This window comes from Vulpes vulpes, chromosome 9 (genome assembly GCF_048418805.1).
Source record: "Vulpes vulpes isolate BD-2025 chromosome 9, VulVul3, whole genome shotgun sequence".
Classification (NCBI taxonomy): Eukaryota; Metazoa; Chordata; class Mammalia; order Carnivora; family Canidae; genus Vulpes; species Vulpes vulpes.
In genome coordinates, this window is record NC_132788.1 from 31,229,198 (window position 1) to 31,256,055 (window position 26,858).

Genomic DNA, 26,858 nt, shown 5'->3' on the forward strand with positions numbered 1-26,858 from the left:
TATTCTTTGGAGGTAAGTCACTATGTCTAGCCCACCCTTAAGGGAGAAGGAAGTAGGAAATAAGCTCCTCCTCCATGAGGGGAGAATATTTACATAAATCATTTAGAATTCTTCTAAAAGGGAAACTTGTTTCTTTTCCTCCATTTATATCAATTTATATCATTTACATCACATATACATGCTCATTTATATTTATTTTACACTTTGGTCACAATCCAATAATTGTGCACTATTTATTTTGTTGCTCAAATCATTCCAGTTTGAGCCGTTTGGAGCACTTTCAGGTTAGTTCCTGTGTTCCTTGCACAATCCCTCATCCTTCTGTTTTTTGACACCTCCTTACTTCTGGTACTACACATAATCTGGGCTCTTCTTATATATTCCCTGTCCAATTCTAGAATCAGCATCTCTCCAAGTCAATCCATTATTAAGTCCTGGAGTTAACCATTTAAGATTTTTATGAATCCAGGGTAATCTATCTGAATGTCATGAGGTAATCTGAAAGGTGTACAAAGTGTAATTAAGTTTAAACTTTAAGTACCCAAGCCAAACTTGCCACAAAGGACTCTGATACATAACAGCGACACTTCCACCATTTCTTTCACTATACTTTTTAATTTCCAAAACTGAACTGAGTAGGGTACATAGAATAGATATTTTGCATCCATTTTTCAGATGAGAAAACAAACAGAAGTGATGGCAGGGGCACTTGGGTGGCTCAGTTGGTTCAGTGTCTGCCTTCAGCTCAGGTCATGATCCCAATGTCCTGGGACTGAGTCCCACATCAGGCTCACTGCTCAGCATGGAGGTGGCTTCTCCTTCTCTTTCTCCCTCCGCTACTGCCCCCTGCTTGCTTTCCCTCTCTTTCTCTCAAATAAACAAATAAATTAAAAAAAAAAGAACTGATGACAATCAGTAACATCAAGGAGCCAGATACTGTTATAGCCATCCTGTGCCTTCTTTTTCTCAGACAACACCACCAGTGTGCTGGGTCCCTGTGCAATACAGCTATAACAATATGAGTATATGCATAGTTCCTGCTACTTCACTGAACGTCCCACTGCAGGCTTCCTGGGTATCCAGTTAAACCACAATTTTTCTCTATATAGCCATTATTGGTTCAATAAATAAGAAGGAAAAAATACTCCTAAGAATAATTCCAGATGATTGGCAAATATGTTAGATTTTTTACAAAACAGCAACCTTTTAACGAGCTTCTGTTATACGCATGCCAATATATTAGGCATTGTAAGAAGAGGGATAAAATAAACAGCATAGGGGGGATCCCTGGGTGGCTCGGCGGTTTAGCACCTGCCTTCGGCCCGGGGTGCGATCCTGGAGTCCTGGGATTGAGTCCCACGTCGGGATCCCGGCATGGAGCCTACTTCTCCCTCTGCCTGTGTCTCTGCCTCTCTCTCTCTCTCTCTCTCTCTCTGTCTATCATGCATAAATAAAATCTTCAAAATAAATAAATAAATAAATAAATAAATAAATAAATAAAATAAACAGCATATATGGCTGTCCATGATATACTAATATTCTGTCCTCCCAAAGGGCAGAAATAAGGGAAATAAGATTGCTCATCAAAGGTTAAGATACATAATCATAATCATAATGGATCAGCTCTAAACAAAACCAAGAAGACATCAAAAATAAATGACATACAAGCCAAGAAGATTTACTGGTATAATTATATGGAAAGAAAGTGTAATTTAATCTAGGAGGGCAAGCTATAAATTTAATCTAGGAGGGCAAATAAAGAAAGTCAGAAAACAAACACAGTAAAAGCAATACAATTTACTACATAGGAGGGGACCCTACCCCAAAAAGCCTGGTAAGGCCTTCTAGAGGGAGTGAGGTCTAACTTGAGAAGTAAAGTACAGGTAATAATTGGCATATGGGCAAAGGAAACATGTACAAAGACCTGGAGATATGGCAGCTGGGCACAAGCCCAACCCTAACATTTACATTCTTGCCCAGAGTAAGAATACAAAGGAAGACACATTTGCCATGTGATTAAATATTTAAAAGTTATAAAGCAAGCCAGCCAAGCTATTAAAGAAATATATTATATCCTTCTACATTGACAAATATACGTTATAATGACTTGTAACTTTCAGCTCAGTTTTATAGAACTGCAGCCAAACTGGTGACAATTTGGAAAACACTACAAAGCGTGAAGAAAATTAAAAGCACTCAAATTCCATCACCAAGAGAAAAATCATTATTTCTCTAAAGTTGTGTGAACACATATATATTTTAAGAAAATTATATCACATTACATATAAAGATTTTGCCCTTTTAATATAAGCCCTTCTACTCTTGTAGCTTATAATACAAGTCTCCTTATTCAGTTACCAAATATGCATTTTGTAACTGGCTTATTAGTCAAGTGTGTTCTATAGACCCCTGGAAATCCCCAAGGTCTTTTCCAGGGGATTTATAAGGTTGAAACTTTTCATAAGACACTATTATTATTTGAGTGGTGTATTTGTATCAGTTTCCTAACAGTAATGTAACAAATTACCACAAACTTTGTGGTAACAATACAAATTTATTCTCTTACAGTTCTAGAAGTCAGAAGTCTAAAAATCAAGGTATGTGCTGGGCCACATTGCTTCTGGGGGCATCATTAAGTATATACTAGAGCCAATTATTTATGATATTCTGGCAAGATACTCCATTAGAGTATCTTGGATAGACAGATTATATAGAAGGATTCAGAAGTCATTAGTATGTGTATTTATTTTTAAGTTATTTTTATTTTTTATTTTTGCTGAGGTCTGTTATATATTAGACTCTCATCAGTGGTGGTTTTAGAATTATCTTTTGGAATTATAATAGAACTATTTATTTATATTCAGCCAGTTTTCTTTAGGAAATTGAAGAACCTAACAAAGCCTAAGACTGAATAGAAGCCACCAGAAGGCCTCTTAATGAAAAGTGGAGGTTAGGTGTCTTGGGAAAATATTTTGTATCACAGCCAGAAGATAGAGTACAATATATCCAAAAGGAAAGGAACAGAGAAGAAAAAGAAACAGCTACGATACACTGAGTCCTTACCAGGAGTTAATCACTATGCTAAAGATTCCACATACATTATTTACGTATTAAGGTCTCTACACATCCTTAATTCTCAGAGCAATCATTTAGAGAGTACTACTTCCCTTTAATGATGAAAAAACAAAGGCATAGAGGGGCTAAGCGGCTTGCAGAGGGAGTAATTGGCAGGGCCAAGATGTAAATTCAAGTCTACACCTTAAAAGCCACTAAACCTAACAGATTTTCATCCAACACATGTGCCAAAACACTCTCAGTACTTCCCGTGATTAACTCATTTTTTGTATACTAAAAAGATACTGAGGGATCCCTGGGTGGCGCAGCGGTTTGGCGCCTGCCTTTGGCCCAGGGCGCGATCCTGGAGACCCGGGATCGAATCCCATGTCGGGCTCCCGGTGCATGGAGCCTGCTTCTCCCTCTGCCTGTGTCTCTGCCTCTCTCTCTATCTCTCTGTGACTATCATAAATAAATAAACATTAAAAAAAAATAAAAAAAATAAAAATAAAAAGATACTGATTCATGAAAGAATATCTAATACCCAACTGCTTATTCTACTGTCTACTTCCATGCTCCCCAGATATTGAGCAGACACAGAAACAAGCTCTTCCCCTCTGACATCTGTCCTATCCATGAGAGTAGATCTAATCTAAGGCGCCCATTTCTTCTAGGATGTTCTGCTTCCAATCACTGTTAACAGGACGACATGAGCTATGCCAAAAAAAAAAAAAGGGTACCAATACCTTACAAAAAAACATTCACTGTCTCACAAGATAATTACGTTTTCCTATGGCTGGGACTTCATATATTATCTTCCCTTCCAGACCACTCTTTGCAGTTCTGAAGAGATATCAAAATAATATCCTTTTTCATCGAAGTGTAACATCTAAAATCTGTACCACCCAATTTCACGCTTATATAGTTACTTGTCAACTGTGGTTCCACATCTTACACCTTCAACTAGACTAACTTTGAGGACAGAATCTATATGGAAAACACCAATAGTTGCTTACCTTACAGTATTCCAATTTCTTCCTTGCTAATAGAATTTTAATTTTGTTTGGTTGGTAATGTGCCTAATTCCAAGGAACAAATTATGATTGTTCTAACCAGTAAGTAATCCCATTCCTCCACATCAGTGATCAGTCCAGGTATGGGCATGTGACCCAATTCTAGCCAATGATATAAGAAGTCTACTGATAGAGTACTAGGAAAAGTATTTTCTTTGATAAGAAGAAGATCAACAAAAATATCCTTTTTTGTAACCTTGCCCCTTCCTTCCTAATTGGTACTCTTTCCTATTGAAAACCACAAATAAAGACATCATCAAACCTTGATGTCAGTGTGCAAAGATGCAAATAAGGTGTTTTTACTTCCTTGAGTTAATCCTATATCCCACATAAAGGGCCAAGAAGCTACTTAAAACACAGAAAAATGGGTATACTATCAAATTTCACCTGATTTTTTTTGTTTTTATTTTTTTTAGATTTTATTTATTCATGAGAGACAGAGAGAGAGAGAGAGAGAGAGGCAGAGACACAGGCAGAGGGAGAAGCAGGCTCCATGCAGGGAGCCAGATGTGGGACTCGATCCCGGGTCTTCAGGATTACACCCTGGGCCGAAGGCAGAGGGTGTAATCCACAGAGCCAGCCAGGCATCCCAAAGAGGAGTCTTAGTAAACACACAGCTTTCTACTAAAATCCTCAAGGGCTATGCCCTACGAATAAAGTAAGTCAAAATATAGACTAATGCTTAGAAAGTCTGAAACTATGCTGCAAATTCTCTTGATCGTTGTTAATAGGATATTTAATGCAATTTGCTCATCCACTACCCATCCACCAAGAAAAAAATTAAATACACCATGGTGAATGAAGATATCATCATCCATAGCATCTATAATTTTTTGTATATAATGCCCAGTATTAATCAAAAATTACAAAGCATACCTGATGTCAGAGCCGAAAGGCTGGAAAACAAGAGAAAGAATATGCAACAGATACAGACCCAACATTTGTGTAGAATATTCAGGTATGGACTTTAAACAAGTGATTAATATGCTAAAAAAAAAAAAATTTCTCCCAGAGTACAGAAATTTATAGGAAATTAATCAAATGGAAATTCAATGGCTGAGAAATATCTGAAATTCAAAACTTGATGAAAACAATGAGATACCATTACACACCTGTTGCAACAGCTAAAATCCAAACTATTGACAACACCAAGTGTGACATGTACGTGGAGCAACAGGATCTCTCTCATTTACTGTTGGTGGGAATGGAAATGGTACAACCACTTTAAGAAATAATTTGGCAGTTTTTTTACAAAACTAAACATACTCTTACCATATATGATCCAGCTATTACATTCCTTGATATTTACCCAAATGAACTGAAACATCCAAATGAGAAGAAAAAAGATAATACACAGAAAAGCATAAGAAACACAAGAATCTCAGGGAAAAGATTTTATGCATGTAATTGGAGTCCTAAAAGGAGAGGGGAGAGGGAATGGCAGAAACAATATGTGAGGATACACTGGTCAAAATTATCCAAAGATTTTTTTTTTTTTTAAAAAAAGAAAAAGAAAAATCAAGTCACAATTCAGAGGCTCTAATAACCCTAACCAGGATAAATACAAAGAAAACTACACTTAGCAACCCTGATTTACTGAAAATCAAAAACAAAGAAAAAATTCTTAAAAGCAGCCAAAAGGGAAAAAGATACAACTGATAGCTGACTTCTCAAAAGAATGGAAAGCAAATGACACCAGAATTATATCTTTAAAGTGTTCAAAGGAAATGACCATAGATCTGGACACATATATCTGCAAATATATCCCTATAAAAATAAGGAGGAAACAAAAGTTTTTACAAACACTGAATGAACTTATTGCTAGCAGTCAGTAACAAAATGAAAATTAATGAGAGTTGTTCAGGCAGAAAGATAACTAACCCAGGCAAAAACATGAAAATGCCGTAAAGAATGAAGAGCAATACAAAATGTAAAGATGCAGCTAAATCGAAATAGATACTGACAGGGACGCCTGGCTGGCTCAGTCAGTAGGGTGTCTGCCTTTGGCTCAGGTCTTGATCCCAGGATCCTAGGATGGGGACATGTTGGCCTCCCTGCTCAGTGGGGAATCTGCTTCTCCCTCTCTCTCAGTCCCTCCTGCTGCTTTTGTGCATATACTCTCTCTCTAAAATAAAATCTAAATAGACACTGACATAAAACAATAATATCTTGTGAAATGTAAAATATACACAGAATTAAAACAGACAACAGCAGCACCAAAACTCGGAGGGGGATCAAATGAGGGAAAATATCCTGAGGTCCTTACATTTTCCATGAAGTGGTTAAAGTACTAATTTATAGAACTAAAAGTCAACAGTGTATGCTACAATCTCTAGAGTAATGCAGCAAACAAAATATAAGACAGTGTCTAACAAAGTACTGCAAAGAACAGGAATAGAGAAAAAGGGCAGCCCTGGTGTTGCAGTGGTTTAGCACTGCCTGCAGCCCAGGGTGTGATCCTGGAGCCCTGGGATCAAGTCCCACGTCAGGTTCCCTGCATGGAGCCTGCTTCTCCCTCTGCCTGTGTCTCTGCCTCTCTTTATCTCTCCCTCTCTTTCTCTCTCTCTCTGTCACTCATGAATAAATCTTAAAAAGAAAAAGAAAAAAGAAAAAGAAATAGAGAAAAAGAACAGCTATGATAAACGGAAAGCAAATACAAAAACAGATCCGAACTCAAATATATCAGTGATTACATTAAATATAAATGGACTACATGGTTTACAAGTCAATAAAAGACCAATGTGAAAAACAAAACTCATATATATGCTAGGTTTTGGCATATGGAGAAAGAAATATTTCAGTACAACAGAGCAGAAAGTCCAAAAACAGGCCTAAAGAAATATATCCATTTGATAGATGATAAAGGTACCACTGCAATACACAGGAGAATGGAAGGTTTTTTAATAAATGGTGCTGAATCAACTAGTTATCCATATGGGGAAAGAAACAGAGTCTAAATCTTTAACTTACATCACATATAAAAATTAGTTGCAAGGTAGATTATAAATCTAAATGTGAAAGACACACACACACAAAAAACTTCTAGAAAAAAAATCAGCAAATTTCTTCATGGTCCTGAGGTATGGCAGGAGATCTTAAACAGAACACAAAAAAGACAAAAATAAAGGAAAAAATTAACTGGATCTCATTAGAATTGATGGCATCTTCATCAAAAGATTCCATTAACAATGTGAAAAGGCATACCAGAGTGAGAGAAGACATCTGTAATACAGGTATCTGACAAAGGACTCTTAATCAGAATGCATAAATAACTCATAAAATAGGCAAAAGACTGAAAAGGCAATTCTAAAGAATCAATCTAAAAAGTTAACAGGCAAGAAAGTATTTAAATTCATAAGCCTTCAGACAAATGTAAAATAAAATCAAAATGTAAGAAGACAAAAAAAAAAAAATGTAAGAAGACTGCACCCATACTAGAATAGCCAAAATTTTTAAAACTGAAAATACCAATATTGGTGAAGATGTGACGGAACTAGAAATCTCACACGCTGCTAGTAGAATGAACATGCTATATAACTACTTTGGACCTATCTTTAATAAGAGCTAGTACTACTGAGATCCACATACCTATCACCTAAGAATTCCATTCCAAGGTATAAACCTCACAGAATTGTATATATAATATGCACTAAAATACAGGTGCGTGAAAATTCATAACAGCATTATTACTGGTAGCCAAAATTTGAAAGAATAGAAACCTAAATATCAACCAACAATATATGATGAATAGAACAGAGAAACTGCAACATATTGACACAATGAGATACTATTTAGCAATGAAAATAAATTAAATAGAAAGCAACACAGATGAATCTTAAAATGTAAATGGCACCAGACACAAAAGAGTATACATAGTATAATTCCATTATATAAATACCTGTAAACTAATCAATAGAAGTCAAAATAATAATAGTTACCTTTGAAACTGGAAGAGGGAACAAAAAAGAATTCTGAAGGATCATGTAATGTTTCATTTTTCAATTAAGGATAATTATACAGATGTCTTCACTTTGTAGAATTTCCACACATATAATCTGATGATTGTTAGGATGGTTAATTTTATATGTTATTTTCACTGACCTAAGGAATGCCCAGATAGCTGGTCAAATATTTTTTATGTGTGTGTCTGTGAGATTCCAGAAGATTCCAGATTCCAGAAGAGATTAGCATTTGATTCAGTAGACTTAAAAACGGTACCCTAAACAATGGCAAGTGGGTATCATCCAGTTAGTTCAGGATCTGAACAGTCCAAAAGGCAGAGAGGAAGAGTGAAATCGCTTTTTGTTGGACATGGGACATCTATCCTCTTCTGCCTTCAGACATCAGCACTTCTGGATCCAGGGCCTTGAGACTCACACCACTGGCTATCCTGGTTCTCAGCCTCTGTGTTTGGACTAGAACTACAACACCAGCTTTCCTGAGCTTCTAATTTGCAGATGACAGATTGGGGGACTCAGCCTCCACAAACATGTGAGGCAATGTTTCATAATAAATCTCTTTCTGGATATTTATGTATGGATATTAGGTTCTATTTCTCTGAGGATCCCAATTACCGTCATACATCTCCATATTATGTTATATTTAAAATTTTAAGATTTCCCATATACAAGATTTTCTTTTGGGGTAATGAAAATGTTTTGGAACTAGAGAAAAGTGGTAGCTGCACTGTGAATGTGCTAAATGCCACTGAACTGAGTTATCTTAAAATGGCTATTTATGTTATATGAATCAACTCAATTCAAAAATAGTTACCCAAAAACCTTAATAATATATAATTAGTAGTCATTAATTACTACAAATATTAAAAGCTGTAATGCCAAACTTACCAACTGCTGTGTCACCATCTAACAAATTGTCATCTTCAGAAGTTTGAAAGTCCATAATAACACCTGCTCCATCTAAAAGCTCCTCATCACTACTTGCACTTGTTATACTATTGTAGCTGTTTCTATAGTACCCTCTATGGAACAGCTGCTCAGACTCCATTTAGCTGTCTGATTATCTGAAAAAAAAAAAAAAAAAAAAAGGAAAAATGGTTTTAACATTTTCCCAACATCTAATAAAAATCACCTAGTTTAACATGACAAAAAGAAACTTCTGATTTCAATATAAAAAAATACTAAGGTCATACATTGTAACAAAGCTAACTCTATGTCTTTGAGGATGATTTAATCATTCTATTCTTACTATGCAGCTACAAATAAGAATGAAGAATTTCTTCAGGTAGTAGTATAAAACAATCTGCAAGATCAATGGTTAAGTTAAAGTACAAAGAAGTAGGGCGCCTGGGTGGCTCAGTCAGTTAATGATTTTGGCTCAGGTCATGATCTCATGAATTGTGAGATCAAGTGGGCATTGGGCTCCATGCACAGCAGGAGTTGGCTTGGGATTCTCCCTCCCTCTCCTCCTCCCTATGCCCTTCCTCCAACTCGCACACATTTGTACTCTCTCAAATCAATCAATCAATCTTAAAAAGAAGTACAAAGATGTGTTTAAGATATACTACAATATATGTGGGGGGTTTTTACGAGGAAAAAAACAGGGGAGTTGTGGGGAGAGGAAAAAATACAATGTATAATTAATTGCTTGTGTACATATAGACTGTATCTGGAGGGATTCTCAAGTTGCCTACAGGAGAAAGGAACAAAATGGCTGAAGTACCAAGTCCAAAAGGGAGACTTTTTTTTTCTCTTTTGTGTATTTTATCAGATGCAAGTACTAATTTTAAAAATGCTATCATTAAAAATTGTTTTTAATATTAATTTCATTCTTTTTATTTTAAAATTAAAATTTTCAGAGTTCATAGTCAAATATCAAAGACACTGAAAATATAAGTAACAATTTTCATTTTTTCAAAGCAGATAATACCAAAAATGCTTGTTTTCATTGTTCTTACTCTCTATGCTTTAAAAACAATAATACTCCTAGTTTTTTTTTTTTTAAATACATCTTCCTACTTGCTCAATATCTAAACTAAATGAGAGGGGATCCCTGGGTGGCTCAATGGTTTAGTGCCTGCCTTGGTTTGGCCCAGGGCCTGATCTTGGGGTCCCGGGATCAAGTTCCATGTCGGGCTCCCTGCATGGAGCCTGCTTCTCCCTCTGCCTGTGTCTCTGCCTCTCTCTCTCTCTGTGCCTCTCATGAATAAATAAAATCTTAAAAAAAATAATAAATTAAATAAATGAGAGTTCAAGATATTAGCAATAGACTTGAAAGGTTCACGTGTGGGACTTGAAAGATACAGTCGTCATAAAAGCAGTCAAACGAGTAAGCCTTGTAAGACAAGAATAATATGTAATAAATACATATGAAAATAAAAGATAATGGCAATAAGCATACTCTAATTCTAGTGGTGAATTCTAACACTGAAGACTTTAAGTGTTTTAAGACAATCTCCTGTCCTCAGTAAACTGTCCTTTTTGCACAGGGAAAAATAACCTCAAAGAGCTATAACAATCAAAATTATTTGTAAAGATTTTACACTTCAGAAAAAATAAAATATTGCCAAAAACTCTTTTTAACAGATTATACAAAATTCCTAACTTACAGACTTCTTTACAGAAGGTGAAGGTTTGTGTACTCCTTGAAAACACGTCTATTCTCAGCATCTGGTATAGTGACTAGTACATAACATAATTGTAAATGTCAAAACATCAAATTGTTATTCAGTCATGGATTACAAAGAAAAACATATATTAACTGCTTTACAACTTCATTAGTTTTATGGTTACCTCTACCAAAGACAGCCTAGTATAACTTACTAGAGATTTGTTAGAATATACTAATAAAGCAAGTGTTTTATATTTAAGGTAAATGTTAGAATAGTACGAAAATAACCATTCATGCTAAGAACTTTGCAGTGTCCATAGAGGCAATCAAATAAAATACTGTGGCCGTTGAGTAAATAGCCAAAACCCTGTAAAAAAAAATAAGCATGAAAAATTCCAAGAATCATTTTAATTTTGCTGTATCAAAGCATGTATGCTAAGATCTTGGAGAGAACACAAACATTCTATTCTTCACTTCTTTACCTCATGATCAGACTAGAAGGGCTTAAGACATGTGATAATATACATCAATGAACATTAGTTGGAAGCTATGTATCACTAAGAAATTAAAATAATTACAAATGTCCGTGTACTGGGACCTCAATCAGCAAGTTCCAGATATCTTCTCCATTTATCCCTCAAAGTCCCTCAAAAGCAATGATAACTGACAACTTAACTCTTTCAAAATATTTTGAAAACTTATTTTGGGGGCATTCGGATAGCTCAGCCGATTAAGCATCCAACTCCTGATTTTTGGCTCAGGTCATGATCTCAGGGATAGAGATGGGTGTGGAGCCTGCTTAAGAGTCTCTCTGCTCCTCCCCCACATCTGCCCGCCTCCCTCCCTCTCCTCTCTTAAAAAAAAAATTAATTTCACCAATACCTCTGAGACATCTAGACTTGACATCTTTATAACAAGAGCAACCAATTCTGTTTCAAAAGTTTATTAAACTCAGGCCTGCAGGGGTTATTATTTCTATAAATTTGATAATTTAAAAACTATATTTTTCTTATTAACCTAGGAACCTATAGGGCTGTACACTGATCACTCTCACTAGCCTTGGAACATGGCCAGTCCAAATTTAGATGTGCTCAAAGGTAAAATACCTACCAGATTTCCTAAGGCTCAATACAAAAAAAAAAAAACAACAGTCAAATATTCTAATAATTTTATGTTGATTATATGTTGAAATAATATTTTAGATATATTAAACAAATTAATGTTTTCTTTTTATCTTTTTAATATGGCTACAAAATTTTAAATTACATGTGGCTCACAGGTGCGGCAAAAACATTGTACTCAACAGCACTGCTACACAATATTCAAAATTCTATGGGAGCATAAAGGAAATGCACAGAAGAACTCTAAATGCCAGTGATAAATCTTTTTAAATTCTAAATTCTATTCCCAGGCTTGTTCACAAAAGGCTATTTAAACCATAATATGGCAGCTGATATTTTGCATATTAAAAAAATGAAAATACTAGTCATCTTTTCAATTGTCAAAAATATATTTGAAATCATTTCAAAACATTAAACACACAGTAGCCTGCAAAGGTTATTTATAAGAAATAACCTATGAAAATCTCCAGGGATAAAGCCTAGGCTACTGCAATAAATTCCTAAATGATCTATATACAATCAACTTGACACCCTCTATCTAATCTGATCTTCATACTGCAGCCAGCACCGTCTTTTAAAAGAAAGCCTCATCAGCAATCTCTCCTCACTCCATGGATTAAGGTCCTAATCACGTCTCACTGACCTTAGCAGGCAAGACCCTCTGTAGCCTAGCCCTCTGCTTAGCTTTGAAGTGTGTACTTGCAGTACTCTAGACTCACTAGTCTTCCTCTCAGTCCTATAAGGCTGTTTCCTGTCTTTGTTCCTCAGTGTGGAACATACCCTCTCCTCTCCATCCAACTAACTTCCTTCATATTCTTCAGCTCTCACATGAATTGTCTATTTAACAAATGCTTTAACAGAGTTTACTGTATGTTTGATATCATCAAGTTTGACACAAATTAACTCATTTATAGATGGATTAAATACAATCACAATCCTAAAGCTTACGTACTATTACCATATGCATTTAACAGATGAGGAAACTGAGGCGCAGAGTTTAAATAACTTGCCCGAAGTCATGGAACTAGTAAAGAAAGCCTCTCTGACCTACTCATTACCTGGGCAAATCTCTCCTGACTAGGTCAAATTTTCATTGTTAGTTCTTAGATCTTTCCTTATATCACTCACTACAGTTGTAACACTACGCTTATTTATGCAATTACTTAATTAACGTCTTCCCAACTATGATGTGTATCACAAGATCTGGCACAGTGTCAATTTTTGTTCAATATTGCATATTCTATGGTCATTAGCACATTACCTGGCACATATTAGGCGTTCAATATTTTTATTCAACTTTTAGAAGTAATTAGGATTTCACACGCAGTTATAGTACATCATATAGATATCCTGTGTACCCTTTACTCAGTTTCCACCAATGGTGATATTCTGCAAAACTACAGAACAATATCATAATCCAAATCCTGACGCAGATAGTACAGTCAAGATACAGAACATGTCTATCACCACAATGATCCCTCATGTTACCCTTTTATAGCCACACCTATTTCTTCCAGCCCCACCACCACCCTCTCTTTAACCCCTGGCAACTCATAATCTATTTTCTATTCTTAGAATTTTGCCATTTCGAGTATGTTATATAAATGGAATCATACAGTATGTTACTTTTGGGGATGAGCTCTTTGGACTCCGCATAATTCTCTGGATGTTTGCTCATGTTATTGTATGTATCAATAGTTCTTCCCTTTATATTGTCGAGTAATACAATAGTTCACGGTCTGGATGTACCATGGTTTAACCATTGACCCAATGAAGAATATATGCCTCTTTTCTAGGTTTTGGGTATTATGAATCACGCTGCATGCCCATAGGCTTTTGTGTGAACTTAAGTCTTCATTTCTCTGAGACAGAAGTCGAAGAGTGCTGGGCAGCCCGGGTGGCTTAGCGGTTTGGCACTGCCTTTGGTCCAGGGCGGGATCCTGGAGACCCAGGATCGAGTCCCACATCGGGCTCCCTGCATGGAGCCTGCTTCTCCCTCTTCCTGTGTCTCTGCCTCTATCTCTAATAAATAAAATCTTAAAAAAAAAAAAAAAAAAAGTCGAAGAGTGCAATAATTGGGTCATATGGTATGTTTAGTTTTTTAAGGAACTGCCAGTTTTACATTCCTACTAACAATATATTAGTGATCCAGCCTCTTCACATACTTACCAGTACTTCCTGTTAATATTTAAATATTTAAAAAATATTTGAGAAAGAGAGAGAGAGAGAGAATGTGCAAGAGGCAGCATGAGGTGGGGTGGAGAGAGCAAAGGGAGAAAGAGAAAGACTCCCCACTGAACAGGGAGTTCAACTCAGGGCTTGATCCCAGTATCCTGGGATCATGACCTGACCCCAAGAAAGACGCTTTTCTGACTGACCCATCCAGTCACCTCATCAGCATTTTTTATTTTAGTCATTCTGATAGGTGTGTAGTGATAGCTCACTGTAGTTTTCGTTTGCATTTCCCTAATGGCTAATCATGTTGAACATCTTTTTATGTGCTTATTGCTATCTGCCTATCCTCTTCAGTGAAATGACTATTCATATATTTTGCCCATTTTCTAACTGGATAGCTTTTTTACTGCTAAGTTTTATACTTTAGAATACATATTCTAGATGCTAGTCCTTTGTCAGATATGCTTGCAAATATTTTTTCCCACTCTGTAGTTTTCCTTTTTTTTTTTTAAAGTAATCTTTATACCCAACATGGGGCTCAAACTCACAACCTTGTGATCAAGAGTTTCATGCTCCCCCAACTGAACCAGCCAGATACCCCTGACTTTCCTCTTTTTGATAGGGTCCATCATGGAACAAAAATATTTAATTTTGATGTAGTTTAATTTATCAACTTTTCCTTTATGGATTATGCTTTGTCATCTAAAAAATCTATTTCCCAGGGACGCCTGGTTGGCTCAGCGGTTGAGTGTCTGCCTTTGGCTCAGGGCGTGATCCTGGAGTCCCGAGATCGAATCCCAAATCAAGCTTCTTGCATGGAGCCTGTTTCTCCCTCTGCCTATGTCTCTGCCTCTCTCTGTGTCTTAAAAAAAAATCTTAAAAAAAAAAAAAAAAAGACACAGGTTGAAGTCTTTTTTTTTTTTTTTTTAATGTGTGGATGTCCAATTGTTCCAGCAGCATTTGCAGAAAAAAGGTATCTTTCTCTCACTGATTTGCTTGTTTTTGTACTTGGGTTTTGTTTTGTTTTTGTTTTTGTTTTTTTGCCTTTGTCAAAAATTAGTTGGGCATATTTGTGTGTGTCTAGTTGAGAGTTCTATGTTCTGTTCCACTGATCTATTTGTCTATACCTACAGTAATACCACGCAGTCTTGATTACTCTAGCTCTGAAATGAGCCTTGAAATTGAATAAATTTGTCACACTTTAGGGATGCCTGGGTGGCTCAGTGGTTGAGCACCTGCCTTTGGCTCAGGGCGTGATCCCGGACTCCCGGGATCAAGCCCCACATCGGGCTCCCTGCATGAAGCCTGCTTCTCCCTCTACCTATATCTCTGCCTCTCTCTGTGTCTCTCATGAACAAATAAATAAAATCTTCAAAAAAAAATTGTCACACTTTATTCTCATTTTTCAAAATTGCTTTACCTATTCTAGTGTCTTTGCCTTGCCATATGAATTTTATAATCTTATCTACATCTACAAAATCTTGCAGCGTCAATTTTTATTTCTACTATGAATAAATAACAAATGCATTACAAACGAATGGCCCATCACTACTCGCATGCTATATGCAAGCTCGAATCCAACAAGACAAAAGCTGAATCAATATTTGCCCCAAATTTGCTTGTCCTTCTACACTCCCTATCTCAGCTTACAGTATCATAATCTCATAGCCAAAATGAGTTTTTGGAATCCCTTATTAATTTATTTGACAACCATTTCCTCAGTACCCATCATGTACCAGGCATAAAGCCAGGTACTGTGATAAAAAGTAAAATACGGTCCCTATTATCAAAGCAGTGAAGGTAAAAGACATACAAATAACTACAGTATGATATAAATTTATCACAGGAGAGGTATACACAGGTATTTGATAACAATGAAAAGGAATAAGCATGCTACCTAGAAAAGTCTGTGAACATTTAATAAAGGGAATGTTTAAGCTGAGTATTGAAGGATTAGGATGAGTGAACTGGGCTTAACTCTGAGGTTAAAAGTCAATACAGACCAAAAAAAGTACATGCAAAAACACAGCAACATAATAACAAAACCTGCTTGGGCAGCTTAATTAAGAGATAAGGAACTGGAGAGTATCTGGAGAGGTGGGCACAGGCCAGATCAGAAAGTTAGGAGCTGATCCATTATGCTAAGGAACTTATTCACTCATTTATACATAGAAGAAATCATTAAGAGTTTTTAAGACCAACCACATGGCCAAATATGAATTTTAACAGGCCAACAGTAGCAACAGTATGCAACATAGAAGAGCAAGAGACTGAAAGGGGAGTTAGGTGATCGTAATTCCAGCAGAACCTTGAACAATCCTAAATATGAGATACTGAAGGCATAATTAACCTAAGAGATCAAAATATGGAGTAAAATGAATTTTGAGAAGTATTTAAGAAGACATGGTAACTAATAAACTGTGAGGAACAATGAAGAAGAAATCTAAGATATCTGCTAGGTTTCTGACTTGACTAAATTGATTCAAAACAGTTGGAAGAAACAAATTTCAGTCTCCTACATCTTATGGGACTTAAGATCAGAGTGTTCTTTCCAACTCTAGAATTACACATCCAGGATTTTTTCCTATTGGGCCAGACTACAATGAAAGGAATGGTTACCTTCATTCAGTACACCAATCCAGCACCCAAACACCAGAACTGGGAGGTAGGAAGCAGAAAGAGGAACACCTTGTGAATCTGTGGCTAAGCGACTCACATAGCCTGTAGGTACACCAATTTTCCATAGCTCCCAACAAAGTTCTGCCTCTTTCATAAAGAAGAGTAGGTAGGAGGACACCTGGGTGGCTCAGCAGTTGAGCATCTGCCTTCGACTCAGGGCATGATCCTGGAATCCCGGGATCGAGTCCTGCATCGGGCTCTCTTCATGGAGCCTGCTTCTCCCTCTTTCTATGTCTCTGCCTCTCTCTGTGTCTCTCATGAATAAATAATTTTTTTAAAAAAAAGAGGTAAGGCTAAGGACCATGGCTAAGTTTCAAGGGTGTATCAGTCAGCTATCTGGCTGGCTAGTAAGCTAAATAGAAAAAAAGGCATAATCTCAGTGAAAACAGAAAAATCCCAAATATTAGCAACTAGAAGATGGACAGAAGTTTCATGAGCAATGATGGCAGAAAAGTAAAATGATGACCAAGCTAGCCTTTTGTAAGGAGCATTTTTCATATTAATACTTTTAGCATCTCACATAAATATTCTAACAGTATTGCTAAGTACTGATTAACAATCAAAACATGACACTGAATTTCAATATAACCACTCATTCATTATGTTTACAGAATAGCTACTAATTAGAAATTAAAAATTAGTATTAGAAACTGTAAAAAATATAAACACAATTTTTATTTTTTAAAGCTTTATTTTTTCAAGTAATCTTTACACCCAATGCAGGGCTCAAACTCACAACCCTGAGTGCAGGAGTCATTGCATGCTCTACTGACTGAGCCAGCCAGATGCCCCTACACACAAGTTTTACCAATTAATGGCATCATATTTGCATAGGCCTTATAGCTTTCAGTAAAGTTCAGCATAAACTTCATTACATACTGTCCTCAAAAGAGATGTAATGCTTTCCTATAGGGTAATGTACAACCACACGATAAAAAGCAATACGTCAGAGATGTCACAGAACACACCAGTAGTGTTCTAAGAGCTCAGAAAAAGAGTTCTCATCCCAGGGTGACTGATGGTGAGAAGCCTTCTCTGGAAGAGACACACCTAAGTTCGACCTTAAAAGGTAAGTGGGATTTTATGGGGCAGAGATCAGCGAAGTTAACTGAAGCAAGACTACTGACATGAAACAAGTTTTGGAGCCAAGAAGGCAACAAAAATATTTGAAGATGAGTATGTGCACAAAATACAAGTCCAGTAAAAAGTTTCATGGTCAAATATGCTTGGGTAATAGAGCATACCCCATTCTAGAGTTGTAAAGGTTAACAGCATTGGAAAAGCTCTCGAGAAAACCTGTAGTAAACACTAATTTCATGAATTAAAGTTATGAAAAGCTTTTCAAATGTATTTTACTAAAGAATGAGCCCTCCGCCTCCTACAACATCATGAGACTGAGGTCAGAATATCACAGTAGCAAGGAAGAATTTATTCTGTACAAATTGTGACTACATACAAGATATGACCATAATGAAACTGATTTCTCCCAAAAGCAGTATTACTTGATATTTTATCTCTATTATTAAGTTAGCTGCATGTACAAATTGCTGTGCTGACATTTTTCTTCAAAAAAAAAAGTATTAAATGGGCAGCCCTGGTGGCCCAGTGGTTTAGCGCCGCCCTCGGCCAGGAGTGTGATCCTGGGGACCCTGGATCGAGTCTCGAGTCCGGCTCCCTGCAGGGGGGCTTCTTCTCCCTCTGCCTGTGTCTCTGCCTCTCTCTCTGTGTCTGTCATGAATAAATAAAATCTTTTTTTTTAAGTATTAAATGAATAACCCTCTAAAAGAAGGAAATATCTTCTCTGAAGAAAGTTTCTTAGATTCATAAAAATTTTTAGAGCCACCCATAAGTTAAATAGTAGATAATTTTAAAAGTAAAAACACAAATATAAGGCTTAGACTATAAGACAAAAGAAAGGTAAACAATAATCCCACAAAAAAAGATGATGTGGAAGACTTACACTTTGAAAACAAAATAATCTTGACTTTACTAGACAGAAACTATTTACTTCTCAAAAGATCCCTGGGTGGCTCAGCGGTTTAACTACTTCTCAAAAGAGCGAAAAATATATTTAGTTAACTGGTTCCAAAGTTGCAGATAAAATCTCTCTGTATTTCCAGCCGTGCAAAATGGGCAGTTTCCCTGCACAGGTTTGATCCTACATTTTATACTTAACTGAGAAACAGTCATCTTTAAAAATCAAAATGAGTCATAGCCACGTTATATATACATGTGAATGTGCGCATCAGAAAACACAAAGAGCATTATTTTAGAACGAAGGTTTCAAAAATTATTTTCCAGAGTTTCTGTAACTTTACATAACTTTTATAACTGAAAAATAAACGAACTGATGGTGCCGTATCTCTCATCCTAAGTTTTCTTCTAGCATTTTGCCTAGCCTTATGTGAAATACAATGCAGCCATTGAGAGCAAGAGCTCTAAAATCACACTACCAGTTGTGACACTTACTGAGACCTTGGGCAAGTTAACTAAATCCTCTATGCCTCAGTTTCCACATTTCCACTGTATGACAGGAAAACAAAATATTTCCTGGGGTTGGTGTGGTAGTTGAGACAATCCACAAAAAACACTTAGGAATGGTCCTAAAACACAGAATTTGCTCAATTAAAAAAATTGCTCAATAAATATTAACACTTATCATATGGTTTAGATCACTGCTGACAAGTTTGACTAGAAACTCAGATGAAAGTTCTACAAAGCAGTGAGAGTGGCCAAATGCCACAGGATACTGCTTTGGTATGTGACCCACCACAGAGATCAAATCTGGCTTCCTGAGTGGTCTGAAAATTATTACCAACATGTCACAGGACAGGAAATGGAAAGCCTATCATCGACACAACCTGGAAAATAGCCAATTTGTTAATATAAAACTACAACCTCAGCAAATCTGTTCCTCTGAACTGTACATACCCCTTCCCAAGTTGGATTTTTACATTCTTAATGAGCTATGTATGATTGAAAACACATGCTTAAAACACAATTTCCAAGCTATAAGTACTATACACTTATATTGACTCAAAATAATGTAACCCATTTTCCAAGCAAAGAATCAGTCTTTGAAAAGTGTGGGAATCAGGGTGTGGGAGGGAGATGCCTTGGATTTTGCCAATAGTGGCTGTTCCTATCAACCAGAGGTCATAAAAACACTCAACTTGAGAAAACATCTGTAGGTCACACATCTGATTTTTAAGCCACACTATGTAACGACAATCAGCAGGATTGGTGAAAGATGAAAATTAACTTTTATGATGAAAATCAACTATACATTCACATTCTTATATGTACTCTTGAGCTACACAGATATTTCCTAGTGACTCACAAAGGCACATAAAATTCACTAATTTTAACATCAGTTAAATTATTTCCATACCAACTTCGTCAAGAAAAGAATCTTATTTTAAAAAAAGAATCTTATAAATTAAACTGTTCAGAAATTAAAGGTAAAGCATTTCTGGAAAGATTCAATAATCAATGACAAAGCCACAATGATGCTGCAGTAACTAAATTGTATGGCTCAAAAAAGTTTACGGTTTGCAGAACTGAACTTTCAAATTACAAGAAAAAAAAAAGATTCAATTCTTAAAAACAAGGTTTTTTTTTGTTTCCTCCAAAAGAAAGAAATCTCAGAAATCTTATACACATATAAGGTATAATCTTCCTGTGCTCCAGTTTTAAATAATATACAAATAAAGCCTATTATATGCAAAACTAAAACTTGAGATTCTAAGGTAGTTTATGATCAGGTTTATGATCAAAACAAATGTTTTATATCTACACGAACTAGGTCTTGATATACACATAAATTCAGGCTAAAGACAGAAAAACTGAATAATAACTTTAAATTTTGGGCAATTTTACCGCAAGTTAAAACCCACTACCTTGAGTTCAATATTAATCTTTCCCGGAACCTACTTCCACGGTATTCAAAGGCCCTTCGGCAGTTCCTAAAGGAAACAGGAGAAATCTTCAGGAATGTCGAGGATACGCATACGCCTCATCATTTAGGCTGCCTGTTCTAAGACGAACCAAGACGAGAGCCCTGGCATCACAGCTGGCCCAAACCCGTGAACGTGCCAGGTCACTCACCTTGCAGCTCAGAGGCATAGCAAAATCCGTGGCTGTTTTTTGCGCTGCCTTTGGATTCTGCATCTGTTCCAAACCTAAGAACCTGGCTACCCTGGGAGCTCCACCTGGAGACAGCTGGACTCCACGGACACTACTGCAGTTTAAACGGTACCTTGGATTTTCTACTGATGAAGTTACGGAAATTTTGCCAGGCGGGACCTTTTTCGTCCTCCTCCCAACACGGGAGCAGCATTAAGTTCAATCCGCTTCCTTCGGAGGGCCCTAAAGTCAACTGCTTCCACCCCACATTAAAAAATAAAAATCTCCAACCTCACTTCCCTCTTAAGAGACTCAACCTGAACCCATGCTCCGACTCGGAAATGAAAGAGAATATGCCTTTCAGCCCAGCACACCCTCCGGCCTCATTACGCAACCCAACTCCCGGCCGCGGACCGACTGGGACTGGGAAAAGGGGCTGTGGGTTCCGGACCAGCCCGGCCCCGAGCCGCGTAAGGGGAGCCCGACAGGTGCGTCTGCGCGTAACGTCAGCGCGCCGACGTGAACGGCCGTTCGGCGTCCGGCCGTCCTCCGCCGTCCTCCGCCGGCCGCGCCGATTGGGTGGAGTGGAGGCGGTGGGCGGGGCTGCGGCGGCGGGAGGAGGGGCCGGGCGGGGAGTGCGCCCTGCGGGGCGGCCCGGGGCGTGAGACCTCCCGCCGCCAGCTCCCGTCGCTCGCGCTTCGCGGTTTGCCCCGCCGGTGACCTCTCGGAGGGGCGGGAGGCGGCCGCCTCGGGGAACGTTCTCGGAAGGCAGTTCCCGGCGTCTCCCGGAACTCCCCGCTCCACGCCGGCGGGAGAGACCGGAGCCGCGCGGAAAATCCCCGCCAGCTGTGGTCCCGAAACAGACGGAGAGAAGTGGCCTCCGGCGCCGGGTTTCGCCTGCGAGCGGGCGGGCGGCCGGCGGGGGTGCAGCGGGCTCGACGCGCTCTCCGTGTGGTTGAGGGTCCTGAGCCCGACACACCTGTAGAGGAAGCTGATGACCCAGTTTAACCCAGTTCAAAAATGCTGCTTGGAAATCAGCTATTGGGGAAAATGTGCCGTTCGAGGATTTTACACGGTGGACTTGAATGTATTTACCTTCATTAAGTTAATGTGTGCCGGCCAGCATTCGTGAACCCGACCCCCGAGCTCATAGGGGTTTACATTGCGGTGCAATCCTGAGCCCTCCCCTGGGACAGCAGTGTGAGAAGAAGCCTTCCCGGAGGAGGTGACGTCTGATCTGCAATTTGGGAAAAGTTGGGGCAGAGGGAGGAGCAAACAACCTGGTAGGAATGGCGAGCAAGGGAGGAGGAAATGGAAAGTGAGTTCTATGTTATCCTGGCGTTACTTGGATATAATAGGCACGATGTAGCCTGGGGATAGTGAGTCTTCTGCTGATGCAGAAGTCAGCGGTTATGCCGAAGAGTTTGTGTTTTACCGTAGGTAACTGCATGGTTGGAGAGCTTTGTAAGTAGTTTTTCCCCCAAGGTTGTTTTGAAAATATCCGTGGGGCACCTGGGTGGCTCAGTGGATTAAGCCTCTGCTTTGGACTAAGGTCATGATCTCAGGGTCCTGGGATAGAGTCCCACCTTGCGCCCCAGGTGGTGGGGCTCTCTGCTTAGCAGGGAGCCTGCCTCTCCTCCCTCTGCCGGCTGCTCTCCCTGCTTGTGCGTTGGCTCTCTCTCTCTGTGTCAAATAAAATCTTTAAAAAATAATAATAATAAGGGGATCCCTGGGTGGCTCAGCGGTTTAGCGCCTGCCTTTGGCCCAGGGCGTGATCCTGGAGTCCCGGGATCGAGTCCCGCGTCGGGCTCCTGGCATGGAGCCTGCTTCTCCTTCGCCTGTGTCTCTGCCTCTCTCTCTCTATCATGAATAACTAAATAAGTAAATCTTTAAAAAATAAAATAAAATTTAAAAATAAAAAATATCCAAACAGCCAGAAAACCTGAATCATGGACATTGCATGCCCATATTCAGCGGGTTTTCATTTCTTTATTTTTTTTTTAAATTTTTTTATTTATTTATGATAGTCACACAGAGAGAGAGAGAGAGAGAGAGAGAGAGAGAGAGAGAGAGAGAGGCAGAGACAGAAGCAGGCTCCATGCACCGGGAGCCCGATGTGGGATTCGATCCAGGGTCTCCAGGATCGCGCCCTGGGCCAAAGACAAGCGCCAAACCGCTGCGCCACCCAGGGATCCCTCATTTCTTTAAAGTATATGATAAATACTAAAAACTTCTGTTTGTGATGTCTAAAGTCCACTTAAAATAGCTGAATATGACATTGATATGGACATGACAGGATCAGTCACCTACATTAAAAAATTCTGCAATATTTTGCTTCATCTACATTAGGATGTTTTCCCCCTGAAGCATGTAGAGTAGGATGCAGACATTACACATTATCCTTAGATAAACATGCATCTCCTAAAAGTAACAACTTCCCCAACACAACTAGGACAATTAGCAATAAGTCCCTGATATCTGATAACTAATCATATTTAAATTTTGCCAGTTGTTAAAAACATTTGCAGCTTTTTTTTCAAACTAGAATCCAATTAGGTTTCAAGCATTGCATTTATGTTTCTTAAATCTCTTTTAATCTTCAGCTCCTCCCCCAATTTTTCATGATATTGATGTTTTAAAGAGAGCAAGAATGTTGTCTTGTAGAATGTTGCACATTAGTTTTTTTTTTTTTTTAGTTTTTTTTAAAATTAAGAGTAAGCAATGGCTATTATAGGCTATGTTCCCTCAAAAGATTCTCCCCCACCCCATAAATATGACTTCATTTGGAAATATATTCTTTACATGTGCTCTGGTAAGGTAATTAGGATGGGCTAATTCAATGTAATTAGTGCCTTTATAAGAAGAGACACAGGGGATCCCTGGGTGGCGCAGCGGTTCGGTGCCTGCCTTTGGCTCAGGGCGCGATCCTGGAAACCCGGGATCGAATCCCACATCGGGCTCCCGGTGCATGGAGCCTGCTTCTCCCTCTGCCTATGTCTCTGCCCCCCTCTCTCTCTCCCTCCCTCCCTCTCTCTCTCTCTCTCTCTCTCTCTATCATAAATAAATAATTTTAAAAAACTTTAAAAAAAATATAAGAGACACAGAGGAGTATGGCTCTGTGAAGATGGAGGCAGAGATTGAAGTTAGGCTGTCAAAAGCTAAAGAACAATTGGGGCTACCGAAGCTGGAAGAAACGAGAATTCTTCCCTAGAGCCCTTGAAGAGAGAGTGTAACCTTATGGACACCTTAATCTTCAGACTTCCAGACTCCAGCACAGAAAATAAGCTTCTGCTGTTTTGAGCTCCTCAGTTTGTGTTACTTTGTTACAGTAAGCTTAGGAAGCTAAAATAATGACTTTAAACATTTTGAAACAACATAGGAAATACAAATTGAAAGTTGATGTCCTCCACAACCGGACCAACCTTAGTGTCACTGCCCACAAAAGAATACTAAAGTATATCTTGGGGAACTTTCTAGGCACATACAAAGATGTACATATTAAAATACAGGAAGATTTATTCACCAGAAGCCCTGTTGAGAGATATCTGCCTTGGCTTGACCAAATACACTTTTTTAAAAGATTTTATTTATTTACTTGACAGAGAGCACAAGCAGGGGGAGCAGTGGCTCCCCGCTGAGCAGAGACCTGACTGGGGGCTCCATCCCAGAACCCTGAGATCATGACCTAAGCTGAAGGCAGACACTACCCAGCTAAGCCACCCAGGTGCCCCTTGGCCAAACATTTTGATAACTATTTAGGGTAGAAGACCCTAGATCTGAATCACCTGGTTCCTAGAATTCAGGGAAGCATGTGAAGCTGCTTGGCATGAAGTAAGAAGACTGTTTTCCTTTTGAGAAGGGAAAGGGAAGAAAACGAGCAAGGTTGCCCCAGAGAAGGAATGGAGTAAATAAAGTGTTAGAAAATAATTTGCCATCAAGTGTTTTACAATGGGATGTGCAACAAAACTGTCTTCTTTGACTCCCTACTAAGTTTTTATTAAACTGTGTATTACACACCAGTGCTTTTGACTATGTACACTTCTTGGGCCCTCCAGTACAAGAGAGTAATGAATATCTGACTTACATATTTATCTTGTATCTTCAAGGCACATAGCATTCTACAAGCATTAATATCATCAACATTCTAGATTCAACTCTTTTTTGATAGCTGCATAATCAGAGCCCTGGGAGAATTTATTTGTGGCTGCAGGAGTGAGATCCCTGCTTTCTTACTAGCTATCAACCAAGATTGCTCTTAGCTCCTACAGACTATCCTCAAGTCCTGACTTCATGGCCCTCTCACCAAATAGCAGCTTACCTGCCTTCAAAGCCAGCAGAATTTCTCTTGAGTCTCTCTGGCTTCTTTTTAGGAGTTACCTAATTAGGTCAAGCCTACCCATCATCTAGTTTTTTATTAATTGAAAACCAATTGATTAATAACCTTTTAATGGAAGTGAAATCCCTATATTCACAGTCCGGCCCACACTGAAGGAGAAGTAATTATACATCAGCACATGGGAAGCTTGACACCATCCCAGATTTCTGCCTGCCACAATCTGCCCTCTAGCCCCTGGTGATTTACAAGTAAAATATTCACCCTTTTCCAAGGTTCTGATTGGCCTCATCCTAATCGAAATATTATCAGCTCAAAGTCCAAAATCTCTTCCAAATCAGATGAAGATGAGACTTCTTAATCTATTAATTCTTCATCAGTGGATCTGTGAAACAAAAGGGGCAAGTTATCTGGTTCCAACACTCCCAAAATACAATGGTGAGACAGATATTAGAGTTGCAGGCATTCCAGTTCAAAAAAGAATAAAGGAAGATAGGAGTCATTGTCCTCAAATGCACAGCCACTTGCCAAAAGTGATGAAAGAGTGCTCCTCTCTTCCCTGATACAGTAGTTGGTTTGGGGTTTTTTTGTTTTGTTTTGTTTGTTTTTTGTTGTTTTGAGAAGAGGAAAGCCCCTTTGTATTACCCTCACCTGAAAGGGTTTTATGCTTTAATAGGCATAAGCACCAGCTTTTTTGGCTCAGTTATCTGTTCCCACCGCTGACAATCTCACAGATTCAAATCACTATATTCACTTCCTGATTCAGTGCTGGCACCAACCCACAAATCACGTTCCTCTCAGTGTAACTTTATATCAAAACCCCCTTTGCTCTTCCCTATCACTAGGTCTTGTATAAAATTATAGCTAGGAGTTCACACATATTTCCATAAGTCTGAATCTCAGGCTATGCCACTTAAACAGGCAAAATGCTCTGAAAGCTCTTGTTATCTAATCCTGGAACAATGAGTCTAGTCACCCAGCATACACAGTAATCAGTGGGCCACTCAGGTGACCTTGATAGGATCAAGAAATTTAGCTTGTTACAATTAAAATGAATTGCACTCTATTATAATGAATACTCCACAAATTGTTAACTGGGTTTATTTGGAAAAATTAAAAATTAAAAATTCTTCTAAGGACATATTTTAAGACCTGCCGAAATTAGGGATTGTTGCCAGGAAAGTCTACACTGGTATTTCTTTAGTGCAGAGTTAAAAATTATAGGACATCAGGAAAAATACATTCACTGTTTTAAAGTTCTTTGTAACATACATTCCCACTAATATCCAGATATTACCTGCTTGGTGTTTTGTGGGAAATTACCTTTATACAATGATAACCCCCAAATATACTCCAGACAAGCTATCCCAGAGGTCACAGAAAGGCTAACATACCATGAAAAGCAGGGGGAAAAAGAAAATTAACATCCTTAAGATAGGGTACAAATGGAGAAGAAAGACCAATGATTTGAAACATGGTTGTGGGGCAGCCTGGGTGGCTCAGTGGTTTAGCGCCACCTTCAACCCAGGGCTTGATCCTGGAGACCTGGGATCGAGTCCCGCGTCGGGCTCCCTGATTGGAGCCTGCTTCTCCCTCTGCTTGTGTCTCTGCCTCTGTGTGTGTGTGTGTGTCTCATGAATAAATAAAGTCTTAAAAAAAAATGAAACATGATTGTGCAATGCTCGTGTGTCCTCTCTTTTTGGCATATTAGCCTTCCTGTTGATGGTG

General features: G+C 38.4%; 1 protein-coding gene across 4 annotated transcripts in view; it reads right to left on the reverse strand.

Moving 5' to 3' along the window:
• The window catches only part of CLCN3 (chloride voltage-gated channel 3), an 87,511-nt gene extending 66,137 nt beyond the window's left edge, over window positions 1-21,374 (reverse strand). For 2 of the 4 annotated variants that reach the window (XM_026017557.2, XM_026017555.2), the window contains exons 1-2: window positions 20,780-21,374; window positions 8,975-9,150 (exon numbers count right to left, since the gene is read on the reverse strand). In XM_026017557.2, the coding sequence (XP_025873342.1) occupies window positions 8,975-9,134 (160 nt within the window). In that variant the 5' untranslated portion in view covers window positions 9,135-9,150; window positions 20,780-21,374. The remainder of the gene's footprint in view (window positions 1-8,974; window positions 9,151-20,779) is intronic. The other 2 variants (XM_072719681.1, XM_026017558.2) reach the window with 2 other exon arrangements.
• Window positions 21,375-26,858: the final 5,484 nt, after the last annotated feature.